Source organism: Cajanus cajan, chromosome 5 (genome assembly GCF_000230855.2).
Source record: "Cajanus cajan strain Asha chromosome 5, NIPB_CcT2T_4, whole genome shotgun sequence".
Taxonomy (NCBI): Eukaryota; Viridiplantae; Streptophyta; class Magnoliopsida; order Fabales; family Fabaceae; genus Cajanus; species Cajanus cajan.
In genome coordinates this window covers 3,307,900-3,321,134 of record NC_138521.1, presented here as the reverse complement: position 1 = coordinate 3,321,134, position 13,235 = coordinate 3,307,900, and the positions used below count along the sequence as shown (strand labels likewise).

The following is a 13,235-nucleotide window of genomic DNA, read 5'->3' as shown; positions in this document are numbered from 1 at the left end:
ATAACAAATTTTTTAATTGTTAATAACTTTTAAAATATTCAAATATGATTTAAAAATGAAAATGAAAATGATTTGTTAAAATTGGTGCTTATAGACTAAATTTTTAAGTTTTGTTGAATAATAATTTCTAACAAATACAGATTTATTTTTGTCAAAGAGAAAACTCATTCAAGATCTTTCAATTTATAAATATAGAATATTAATATATTATTCAATTTCGTATCTATTTTTAAATTATTTAACTTGATAAATATAAAAAAGATATTTTACAATTGGTAAGGAGTTACATATTTTTTTTCTTAAAAGTGGTTTTCGTTAAATAATAAGTTTTAAACTAATTCAAGATTATTGAATTAGGTATCCATTTTAAAGATATTTAATTAGATATTTTGATTGTTAAAAAATGTGTAATCATATTAATGAAATCGGAAAAAGTATCAATTTCACACTTCATAACAATTTTAAGCGGTCGGTAAGTGGTTTTCATTTTCACATAACGCCAATTTTAAAACAGTCACTGTAATTATTTTTTATTGTTATATTTTTTACATGTGTGATATTAATCATGTTGTGGATATTATTATTATTTAAAATCTTTAAAAATTATTATATTTTTATAAATAACTTACATTATATTTATATATTTATAGAATATAAAGTTAAATCAATGTTAATATAATAACCTAGATTGATATAATAAAATATATTTTTATTAACTTAAAGTAAAAACAATAATTTAAAATTTATATAACTATTAACAAAATATATTGTAATTATTAAATAAAAAGGATGTTATTAGTATTATCATTTAAAATTTTATAAAAATTTATGTTTTATATTTATAAATTTATTATATTCTATAATAATTTTAAAATATAAATAAATTTATTATATTATACTATATTATATTATATTATATATTGTATCTATATAATATATTCTGTTAAATTGATGCTAATTTGCTATCCTGAATTAATATAAAAAGAATAATTATATTCTATTAATATCAGGTCAAAAGAATTAAATTTAAATTTTAAATAAATAAATATAATAATTTAATATTAATATTAACACATTAATATAATATAGTAGTATTATTAAAATAAATATTTAATATATTCATTAAATTAATATCAATATGTTTTTAAAATATTTATATTTGACTGATATCATCAGGTCTAAAATATCTAATTTAAAATTTCTATCAATATTATTTTAATATGAATATAATATAGTAATATTATAAAAATTAATTACAGTAGTAAATTAACATCGACATGTTATTGACATATTTACATTTGACTGATATAAGGTATAAATATTTAATTTAAAACTTATATAAATATAAATAATAAATTAATATAAAATATTTAATATATATTTAATTTATATCAATAAATAGTTTTGAAATTTAATATATAAATATTAATTTAATTTAACATATTTAATATATAATTAGTTTAAATTTATATTGTATATTTGAGTAAATTATGATATCCTCTCCTAAAAGATAAAGATAAGGGTATTACATTATTATTCTCTCCTATGTTAAAATATATAATTTGATTTATTTAACTTAACAACGTTAAGTAAATTACACTCCTCTCTTGTAAGAAATGTAAGTATTACATTATCTTTCTTTTATATGTTAAAATATAGAGAAAATTATGCTTTTATTTCTTAGAAATAAGGGTATTGTACCTTCACTCTTTAATTATATTAAATATATAATTTAATATCTAAAAAAAATATTATAAAATTTTAATATTTTTACTTCAATATCATTTATTCACTTTATTTTTTTTTACAACCTCATTTATTAACTTGATTAAAAAATTATAAAATATATAAATAAATTTAATGTTATTTTGTTGAAATAATAAATAAATTAAAATTTGATGTAAAATAATAAATTTTAATTGATTCAACCATTATATTTAATTATATTATACTCATAATAATGCATATCAAATTTTAAATGATTTGAAATCTTTCGAATATATTATCTAATAATATATATTTATATATATTTTAAATATCATTTTATATGTTAAAATAAAGAAATATAATATAATTATTAAATAACTTAATAATTATATATAATTTTGTATATATAATTTAATTTAAAATATTATTAAATATAATAATTAAATTTGAGTTATAAAAAATATTTAAAGTGTCATTTTACTAATTTAATATTATAATGTCAATTGATATGAAAAAAGAAAAAAAGAAAGAAAAAAAATATATATATATATATAAACATAAAAAGTAAACAAAAATGTGAAAAAGTGGATTTGATGCTATAATAATTACGAATAATGTTCCTCTAAAAAAAAAATTACGAATAATGTTAGTAAGTTGTGACACTATTTTTAATCTCTCTTTACACTCCTGCAATTGATTTCATATGGCCTCCATTCTCACCGTTTTTACCTCCTCTGACTCCATCACCATAGCATTCGATGTTGTTTGAAAGCAAAATTACCATTGCAACATAATTAATAGGGTGGTGTCTAATAAATTTTACATCTAAGGAAAAAAAAATATTTATGTTTTAATCTTATTTAATTAAATTTTTTTATTTTTAATTAATAAAATTGTTAATTAAATGTAAATTTTATAATTAAGAAGTTTCAACATCTAATGGTAATTAATTCAATTATTATTTTGCAGTGAACTCAAATATATTATATATATTTCATAAATTAATTTTTAAATACATTTAATATTTATAATGAAACACTAATTTGTTTTGTTAGTTATTTTTAAAATTTTTAAATTAGAGGAAAAAATTCATCATCACTAAAATTAAGACAATATTTTTTAAAAAATCTTATTTATTGAAATTCAAATATTTTTTTAAAGTGATTTCATATTTAAAATCTTTTATAATATGTGTGAATATAATAAAATAAAAATAATTTAATATTTAATACAAAATAATTAAAACTATAAAATATTTTTTTAGAAGAACCAAATTAACATAATATTCTTATCATCTTATCACTATTATTTTCGTTAATTTATATATATATACCATATTATTTTTATATAAATTAATTCTTATATTCATTTTAATGTCATTTTTTTATTAAAATTTAAAATAAATATAAAAATAACTTTTAAATTATAATAAAATTTTAAAAATTAATAATCTTATTATAATATTAATGTGTTTATATATAAATTTTAAATAAATATATGATGTCATGCATTAACTAATTAATCATCATATAATAAAATATATTACTTCATTATTTAATTTAAAAGAAATATATTAAAAAAAATCCGGTTCAGGGTCTAAGGCAAATGGTCTTAATGATATTGTCTTAGTGCGTGTTTGGTAATACGTTTGGAATCCACATTTTTCCCTATTTTCACGTTATAACGCAGCAAAAGCAACTAATAGTTGCTTCTCAAAATCACGTCCAAGTTTTCAAACGTAAACAGATTATTAGTCACGCGAACTAAACACAATCTTATGTATGACACTATATTTTATAAAAGTGGATCTGACAAAAGGAGTTACACTTCATTATTGATTAAATAAATTTGGCTGATGCAGATTAAAATATAATCCTTCTAAGCATTTAGTCTTGATAGATGTTACTATCGACAATTGTTGCAAAATGTATCAGCCAGTAACTTAGATGTAGGCATTAAAAACTCCATAGTTATAACTTAATTCTGATACCATCTATCGTCAGTGCAGTGCACACTTTAAATTGATTTCTTGTTTTGGTGGGTTCAAACTAAGGTCGAAGTTGAATGTTTGAAGTCCCTTGCAAAAAGTAAAGCCTTGTGAATTTCTATTCAATAAGCTTATCTATGTTGGAGATTACGAGCTTAATGCATTCTATTAGGTCGCCTATGCCACAACTCTGGTCCCTCTATCTAGAATAGAGCTTGTACTATGTTCGGTACTTTTGTTTGGAACAAATTAAGTGTCCAAATCAATTACCTTAAACCATGTACTTTTAGTTATACGCTCTGCTTTTAAGTTCATGATGTAGTGTCACTAACCAAATCAATTAGCTGGAACTTACACTGATATGTTTATTGTTGTCCATTTTTCTATGTTGATTATTGCAACATACTCACATTGTGCAATGAACATGGACAGATACAAACTCAACAGACAATCAATAATGTAAGTCAATACTAATTCATATGTACTTCATCCAAGATTCCCTAACCTCTAAGTTCTAACACTTTGAATTAGATTGAATCTGGTGTTCATTTTTTGTTGATCAAATAATTTCTTTCAAATACAAGGTGTTTTGAAAATTTTGTAGAATATAATGGGCTGTTAGCCAATCTCAGTGAAACCAAAAACAAACTGAACTGGAATTTATTCAGTATGAATCACAGAGTTGAGTAGTTTTGTTTTAAAATAAAACAAGTGTTAGTATTAATCAGTATTCTTAAGACTAATACGAAAATTCAAATAAATAAAAAAATTTATTATATCCAAAAATAGAAATCATTTAATCCTTTTTGTGTTATGTAATCATGGCTAGTTTGCACCTACAAGAATTTTAATTAGCAATGTTTTTCATATATTGGATGTGTTTAGTAAAATTAATTTATAAATTCATAGTTAAAATTTTGAAATTTATAAGTTAAGTAATTGAATTGAAAGTTTTGATAAATTAATAAGTTAGTCAAATAATTTAAAATATCATAATTAATTACTTCAGATAACAAAAGATTTTAGATAAATTAATAAGGATAAAAATAGAAATAAAAAAGTAACTTATAAACTAACTTATCATCATAGTCCACTTCATATAGCTGATTGAATTCAAATTTTGAAAATTTTAGAGGAATTAAAACATATTTTGCTCCTAGAATTTTATACATGTATTCCATATGATCAATATTTTTTTTATACAATTAATTATAACATAAATAAACATATTTGAATATATAAATCATATTATAAATTTACAATGATTAATTGAGTTTTTTTTTGTTACATAAATTAACTACACCACTCCTCCTATTTATAAAGGTAATGCTTATCAAAAAAAATGAGAAAAAAAATAAGGTAACGAAAAAGACCAAAAAAAATAATTATAGATTATACAAGTTGTAAATGAAATTAATATATACTATTATTTTCAAATATAATCATCGATTGCTGCGTGTTTGATGAGAGATGGTGATTAATAATTAAAATAAACAAAGTAAATTGCAAAAACAATTTCAATAGCCCGTCTAGCTCAGTCGGTAGAGCGCAAGGCTCTTAACCTTGTGGTCGTGGGTTCGAGCCCCACGGTGGGCGTTTTTATATTTGTTGGATTTTATCTCAATTCTCGACCTTTTGATCTTTTCTTCAAGAAGAAAGGCCCATATTCATGGGTCATTAACAAGGAGACAGGCCCATATAGTCAAATGCTTTGATGATCATGATCATTCCTTACAGCCCAATACTAATTGGGTAAGCCTTTTTCATATATATATATATATTTTTCTTTAAAACCGAGGAAATTATATACATTATTCTAAAAGATGTTACTTCCATTATTCTAAAATTATTTACATTTTATAAAGTTTAATTAATTATTTTCTCCTTATATCATTAATTAACAATTATTATTATAATTATTTCAAAACAACCAAATTTGATCTTCACGAAAAATAGTACAGATGAAATCTATTTTAGAAGCATATGAATAACAAAATCAAATTACATTTGTATCTTACATTAGATAAAAATATTTTAAATTAAATATAATAATATTTATACTTATTAAACATTTCTTAATCTATTTCAAAAAGGAAGTATTATTGGATATCTTTACAAATAACTCTTCAAAAAAAAACAAAATTGAACACTTTAATTTTACTTAGATCATTGAATTAATGATTTGCGCAGAACATGCGAGCAGTTTTTAAGGGTGTAGTTTGAATATGTATGCTAATTTTTGAAAGTGTTGAGGAAATTGGTAACAGAGTGTATTGAAAACATGTTTCTCATGCGCTGTTGAATTACTTATATTTTGATATTTGATAGTGGGCAAAGGAGGGGAAACCTTAGCATCAAAGAAACCCACTTTTTCCTCATTCAATTCAACCCTCCAACTCACTTTCTACTGCCTTTTTCAGGTAAGGAGACTCAATATGAAAACTAATTATATAAATCACATCATTTTTAATCTTATTTATATTTTGAGGTGGTTAATGAGAGTGTTGTTGGTCAATATTGTATCACTAGATGTCACATAATTTCATTTTTCAAAAATAACTTAAAAGTGAAGTCAAGCCGTGTATATTAACGATACTTGTTCTAATTAATTTAAAATAAGTGATGTTGTAAAAACTGAAGATCAATTTCTTTTTAATAATTCATGTCGTTATCTTCAAATAGAAGACTAACTTTTTGTAATCTTAATTTCTTTAGTGTCGTTGTTTCTAATAAAAAAAATTATATTATTTTTTTAATGTCGACGTTGTTTCTAAAAGAGGAATTCAATTCTTTTTTTATATATATGTGTACCGTGGTGGTCTCCCATTGGCCGACCAGATTGGCCGACCTAGGCACGTCAGTAAAATACCGATCTAACATGCTCTTCGCACCTTAGTGCTCGAGCATGGAGGGCTATGTACCGTGGTGGTCTCCCATTGGCCGACCAGATTGGCCAACCAGAGGCAGGTCGGTAAAATGCCGATCACACAAGAAGGACCCAAATATGGGGAGATTAATTGGCTCACTCGGACAATCAATAAGATCCCACGATCCGTGGGAATGGTAATAAATACCGGGAGTTACGAGTCCATAATGGGGCGTGATTTATGGGATCATAAGTGCGATTCATGTCTATAACGCTACACCGTTATATATAGCAATGATTAGGTCTAAGGCGGCAGATTACTCTCATCGAATGTTCTAGGTCAAGACTGCTGTCAAGTTCTTTAGCTCCGTATCGCTAAGGGTTCTTCGGCGGCGGTCTCCAATACCGGAACATTTTGGCGCCCACCGTGGGGCAGGTAAAACTGCATCCCACACCTTGGTTGCCTTGTGTGATCGGAAGGTCACGATGCATAGGTTACTAAGGAGCAATAAAAACTATCGAGAAAGAAGAGGCATAAGTATGATCGAGGTTAACCAAAAGGCGTCAAGGAGATGCCATGAGGATTTCTGAGTTGGGTATTTGACGGTAACAAACGAAAGGAAAAAGGTTTCCGCGGCGGAAGGTTGTGTTGGAGTGCATAGAGAGAAGCATGGGAAGTAGATCGGGAAGAAGAGTAGTGCAGTTCGCGAACCTACCGATAAAGCCTCTAATGCCCAACAGCTTCACCAACATCCGCGAAATCGCCCTCAAGACCATCCCTTCCGCCACCAATATCGAGATCAAGCGCGTCCTCGAGTCCCTCTACGGCTTCGAGGTCGAAAAGGTTCGAACCCTAAACATGGACGAAAAAAAGAAGAAGCGCGGTGGCTTGTTGATCACCAAACCCGATTACAAGAAGGCCTACGTCACCCTCAGGAGCCCGCTCTCAATCTCCACGCATCTCTACCCGATCCGAATCATTGAAGATGACAAGATGAGGATGAGCAAGCAAACCAAGCCCAACGTCGTCGAAGAAGAGGCCCACGTCACCACTCACTGGCTCGATCATAAGAAGGAGGCCCAACAACCCTTCGGGGCCCGCAACAACCATCCACGTTTGGGCCGCCCCGAGGCTGCTGCTATCGCTAAGTTTCCCTGGTCCAACATGAGGTTTGCTAGTGGTTCCACTAGTGAAATAAACACATTTACTCTTTGAGGTGCTATGATATTATGAATTATTCATGGGATGGTGTTTAACGAAATGAATACTGAAAAGTGAAGATAAAGTATCCGCAACTCTGGATTTTGTTTGTTCTGAGAAGTAAAATAACTTGTTTTTCATTTGTGATTGTTGCTATGCATTCTTCTTAACACATTTGATAATTACATATATCTCTTGGATAAAGGTAGTGGTAGAAACTTGGAGACTCAATTGCCACTGTGCTAACAACTTATAATTCTAAATTATTAGTGAAAGCATTTAGAACTTAATATTTGCTTATTTGATTATCCCTCCTCCCTTGTTTTCAAGTTTATCTCAAGCATGGAGGGCTATGTACCTTGGCGTGAAGAGCGCTTTAAGGTCGGCATTCTCAACAATATATACCTTGGCATGAAGAGCGCTTTAAGGTCGGCATTTTCAACAATCTATACCTTGGCGTGAAGAGCGCTTTAAGGTCGGCATTCTCAACAATCTATACCTTGGCGTGAAGAGCGCTTTAAGGTCGGCATTTTCAACAATCTACACCTTGGCGTGAAGAGCGCTTTAAGGTCGGCATTACCAACAATCTACAACCTTGGCGTGAAGAGCGCTTTAAGGTCGGCATTCTCAACAATCTATACCTTGGCGTGAAGAGCGCTTTAAGGTCGGCATTTTCAACAATCTACACCTTGGCGTGAAGAGCGCTTTAAGGTCGGCATTACCAACAATCTACAACCTTGGCGTGAAGAGCGCTTTAAGGTCGGCATTCTCAACAATCTATACCTTGGCGTGAAGAGCGCTTTAAGGTCAGCATTTTCAACAATCTACACCTTGGCGTGAAGAGCGCTTTAAGGTCGGCATTACCAACAATCTACAACCTTGGCGTGAAGAGCGCTTTAAGGTCGGCATTCTCAACAATCTATACCTTGGCGTGAAGAGCGCTTTAAGGTCGGCATTTTCAACAATCTACACCTTGGCGTGAAGAGCGCTTTAATTTCGGCATTCTCAACAATCTACAACCTTGGCGTGAAGAGCGCTTTAAGGTCGGCATTTTCAACAATCTATACCTTGGCGTGAAGAGCGCTTTAAGGTCGGCATTTTCAACAATCTACACCTTGGCGTGAAGAGCGCTTTAAGGTCGGCATTCTCAACAATCTACAACCTTGGCGTGAAGAGCGCTTTAAGGTCGGCATTCTCAACAATCTATACCTTGGCGTGAAGAGCGCTTTAAGGTCGGCATTCTCAACAATATATACCTTGGCGTGAAGAGCGCTTTAAGGTCGGCATTTTCAACAATCTACACCTTGGCGTGAAGAGCGCTTTAAGGTCGGCATTACCAACAATCTACAACCTTGGCGTGAAGAGCGCTTTAAGGTCGGCATTCTCAACAATCTATACCTTGGCTTGAAGAGCGCTTTAAGGTCGGCATTTTCAACAATCTACACCATGGCATGAAGAGCGCTTTAAGGTCGGCATTACCAACAATCTACAACCTTGGCGTGAAGAGCGCTTTAAGGTCGGCATTCTCAACAATCTATACCTAGGTGTGAAAAGTGCTTTAAGGTCGGAATTTTTACAATCTATACCTTGGCGTGAAAAGCGCTTTAAGGTCAGAATTTTTACGACCTATACCTTGGCGTGAAGAGCGCCTTAAGGTCGGACTTTTTACGATCAAGACCATGGTGTGAAGAGCACTTTAAGGTCGACATTTTGTCGATCCGAACCTTAGTGTGAAGAGCACTTTAAGGTCGGAATTTAGAAGATCAATACCTTGGTGCAACGAGCACTTAAGGTCGGCATTTTGATGATCCAAACCTTGGTGTGAAGAGCACTTTAAGGTCAGAATTTAGACGACCCAAAACCTTAGTGTGAATAGCACTTTAAGGTCGGAAAAGGTCAACAAAGCGCTTATCTAACATGCTCTTTGCACCTTAGTGCTCGAGCATGGAGGGCTATGTACCGTGGTGGTCTCCCATTGGCCGACCATATTGGCCGATCCAAGGCACGTCAGTAAATTACCGATCTAACATGCTCTTCGCACCTTAGTGCTCGAGCATGGAGGGCTATGTACCGTGGTGGTCTCCCATTGGCCGACCATATTGGCCGATCCAAGGCACGTCAGTAAAATACCGATCTAATATGCTCTTCGCACCTTAGTGCTCGAGCATGGAGGGAAATGTACCGTGGTGGTCTCCCATTGGCCGACCATATTGGCTGATCCAAGGCACGTCAGTAAAATACCGATCTAACATGCTCTTCGCACCTTAGTGCTCGAGCATGGAGGGAAATGTACCGTGGTGGTCTCCCATTGGCCGACCAGATTGGCCAACCAGAGGCAGGTCAGTAAAATACCGATCTAACATGCTCTTCGCACCTTAGTGCTCGAGCATGGAGGGCTATGTACCGTGGTGGTCTCCCATTGGCCGACCAGATTGGCCGACCTAGGCACGTCAGTAAAATACCGATCTAACATGCTCTTCGCACCTTAGTGCTCGAGCATGGAGGGCTATGTACCGTGGTGGTCTCCCATTGGCCGACCAGATTGGCCGACTAGAGGCAGGTCGGTAAAATGCCGATCACACAAGAGGGACCCAAATATGGGGAGATTAACTGGCTCACTCGGACAATCAATAAGATCCCACGATCCGTGGGAACGGTAATAAATACCAGGAGTTACGAGTCCATAATGGGACGTGATTTATGGGATCATAAGTGCGATTCATGTCTATAACGCTACACCGTTATATATAGCAATGATTAGGTCTAAGGCGGCAGATTACTCTCATCGAATGTTCTAGGTCAAGACTGCTGTCAAGTTCTTTAGCTCGGTATCGCTAAGGGTTCTTCGACGGCGATCTTCAATACTGGAACAATATGTAATACCACTATTTCCAATAAAAGAACTTTTTTTTTTTTTTAGAATGTGGCAACATGCATATATCGATTTACAAAATGATGCTACTAGCTAGCAGCCATTGATTTGATGCAAGAATGGATAGCATGGCATGCATTGGACGACTGCATGCATTTGAATTGCATTAAGTATTTTTTTTCTTCAGTATTTGCCATTGTACCGTGTAACAGCACATGATGCACAGGCTAACATTTTAATTAAGTAATTTTTTTGTTTTATTGATACAATTTATATTAAGTAAAAAGATATTAATTTTAATAAATATGTAATAATTTATTAAATTAAACATATTATATAATGTTATTTAAATTTAAAATTTTAAGTTACAAATATTTTATAATGCATTCATTTATTTTTGGTTTAAATTTATTTAATTATTGTGGATTTAATTATACATATAACTTATTCAATTGTAATTAATAAATAAATCTATAATCATCTATATAATTTAACATAACCAATTTAAATAAAACTAAAAAAATGCAAATATATCTAATACATAAAAAATTATTTATTATTAAAAAACATAACATTATGGATCACATAAGTTAGTTCATGAATCATCATCACACATACTTTCATGTAAGCAAACAATAATTTTCTCTAGAGTTCGTGATAGACATAAACATCACAAAATATCTTATATAGTTCGCTTAATCTTAGCATATAATTCAATCAAACATACTTTATAAAATTCTCTACATACAAAAGACATGTATTCTACATCATGAATTGAAGAGAACAATAATCAACACGATCATCTTAGCTTCTTGATAATAAATTAGATGTCAATAATGAAGTTCTTTTATATTGTCAACACTTTTTACTCCACTATTTGAAAAAATAAAATTTAAATAATATTATTAATTATTTTTAATTAATATAATAAAAATTTAATAAGTTATTATTAAACAATATAATAAAAATTAAAATAATTAAATAAATTTAAATTAAAAAAATTACTAACTAGTCCAAGTGGTGTCACCAACAAATAATTTTTAAAAAAAGCCCCCTTACTGAAGATAGGGACACTATATATTAAAAAAAAAATAATAGAGTCCCTCTTTTAGGGACTAGCTAGGACATTAGAAAAAAAATAATAATATAAAAAAATTTCATTGGGGACAACGATTATAACAGTAATAAAAAAAATTTCAAAATTTAGTCTCCCATTCAGGGATAACGACACCAATTATCGATTCTCACTTAGAAACACCAACACTTGTTTTAAATTAATTAAAACAAGTGTTGTTATACTTCGAAGTATTAATCGTTATTAAAATGTTATTTATCATGAAGAGGTGGGATATTGGGATGTCAAGGGTTGCGGCCCATTCTCTATAGAGTGTGATTGTTCTCACTCCTTGTTTATTTTTTGTGTGTCTCTTGTATATTTAGTAAAAGAGGATCCTCAGTCTTGAGAGGAACAGGGAGAGATCTAGGTGTGGTTGTGGAGAGTCTAATGCTAATGTAATACCAGGGCTTGAAAGTAGTTTACGAATTTTGTTATCTCTTTGATTTAAGTCTAGTACATTTGAGTTGTAATTTGATTTTTTTTTTACTTTTATTGTTTATTCTTTCGATGAACTGGGTTATTTATTTATAAGCTTAAATGAGGATGAGTTGAGACATTATGAACTATTTTTATGAAATTAATTGATACTCATTCTTGGAGGTAGATGAGTGTCACAAGTCGCCCCAAATTATGGGATTGCTTTTTTGCTACCGAAGTTTGGAAGAGGGTTTTTAGAAACTATGTTGGAGTGCAATTTTTTAGTGAATCCTTGCATGTATGGCTACATAAGAATCTGATTAAGATGGGTTCCTAGCCAATGAACTAGAGTTGTCGTTTTTTCATTACCCTTGATTCTATTTTGCATAGACATAACAAGTTTATATTTCAAAAATTACAAGTTTCATCATATTAACTAGTAGCGAAAATAATTGCAAGAGTGATTGCTATTATGAATGGTTTTATTTTGGAGGGTCAGGGGGTTCAATATCTAGGTTTGATTGATTGATCTCTAGATTTAGTGGAAGTGTCCTCCTATGGGTCATGTAATCTTAATTGTGATGGGACAGTCACTAAAAGAAGTGAAGCTTCTTGTGGTGGAATGATTTGTGATGACTTGGGGAGATTCGTAGTTGGTTACACTTGTTGCCTAGGAAGTTGTTTGATTATTCAAACAAAACTTTAGGTCAATTTTCTTGGTTTATGAATAGTCCAAGGTAGAAGGTGTAACAGCCCAAGCAACTCGCATGTGGATATTGTCCGCTTTGGCCCACGGCCTCACGGTTTTGCTTCTGGCAATGGCACGCATGCCACCCCAAAAGGCCTCCACACACAAGGAAGGTATCCACACCCATATATATGGCATGCTTCGTTCGCCTTCCTAACCGATGTGGGACTATATCCACCCCCCCTCAAGGGAGTCCAGCGCCCTCGCTGGCACACCGGCCCGGGTCCCGGCTCTGATACCAAATGTAACAGCCCAAGCAACCCGCATGTGGATATTGTCCGCTTTGGCCCACGGCCTCACGGTTTTGCTTCTGGCAATGG

At 30.9% G+C, this 13,235-nt stretch overlaps 1 protein-coding gene and 1 non-coding gene across 2 annotated transcripts; both read left to right on the top strand.

The window, feature by feature from the left end:
- The first annotated feature begins 5,217 nt into the window (after nucleotides 1-5,217).
- Nucleotides 5,218-5,290, top strand: TRNAK-CUU (transfer RNA lysine (anticodon CUU)). The gene has a single exon. It is a non-coding gene; the product is annotated as a tRNA-Lys (tRNA).
- Nucleotides 5,291-7,230: 1,940 nt separating this feature from the next.
- LOC109809308 (uncharacterized) lies at nucleotides 7,231-7,776 on the top strand. Its single transcript, XM_020372571.2, has one exon. It carries the CDS (start codon nucleotides 7,231-7,233, stop codon nucleotides 7,774-7,776), a length of 546 nt encoding a protein of 181 aa, XP_020228160.2.
- The last annotated feature ends 5,459 nt before the right edge of the window (nucleotides 7,777-13,235 follow it).

Excerpts from the sequence above, each read along its gene's own strand:
- LOC109809308 (XM_020372571.2), top strand. The coding sequence starts at position 7,231 with ATGGGAAGTAGATCGGGAAGAAGAGTAGTGCAGTTCGCGAACCTACCG.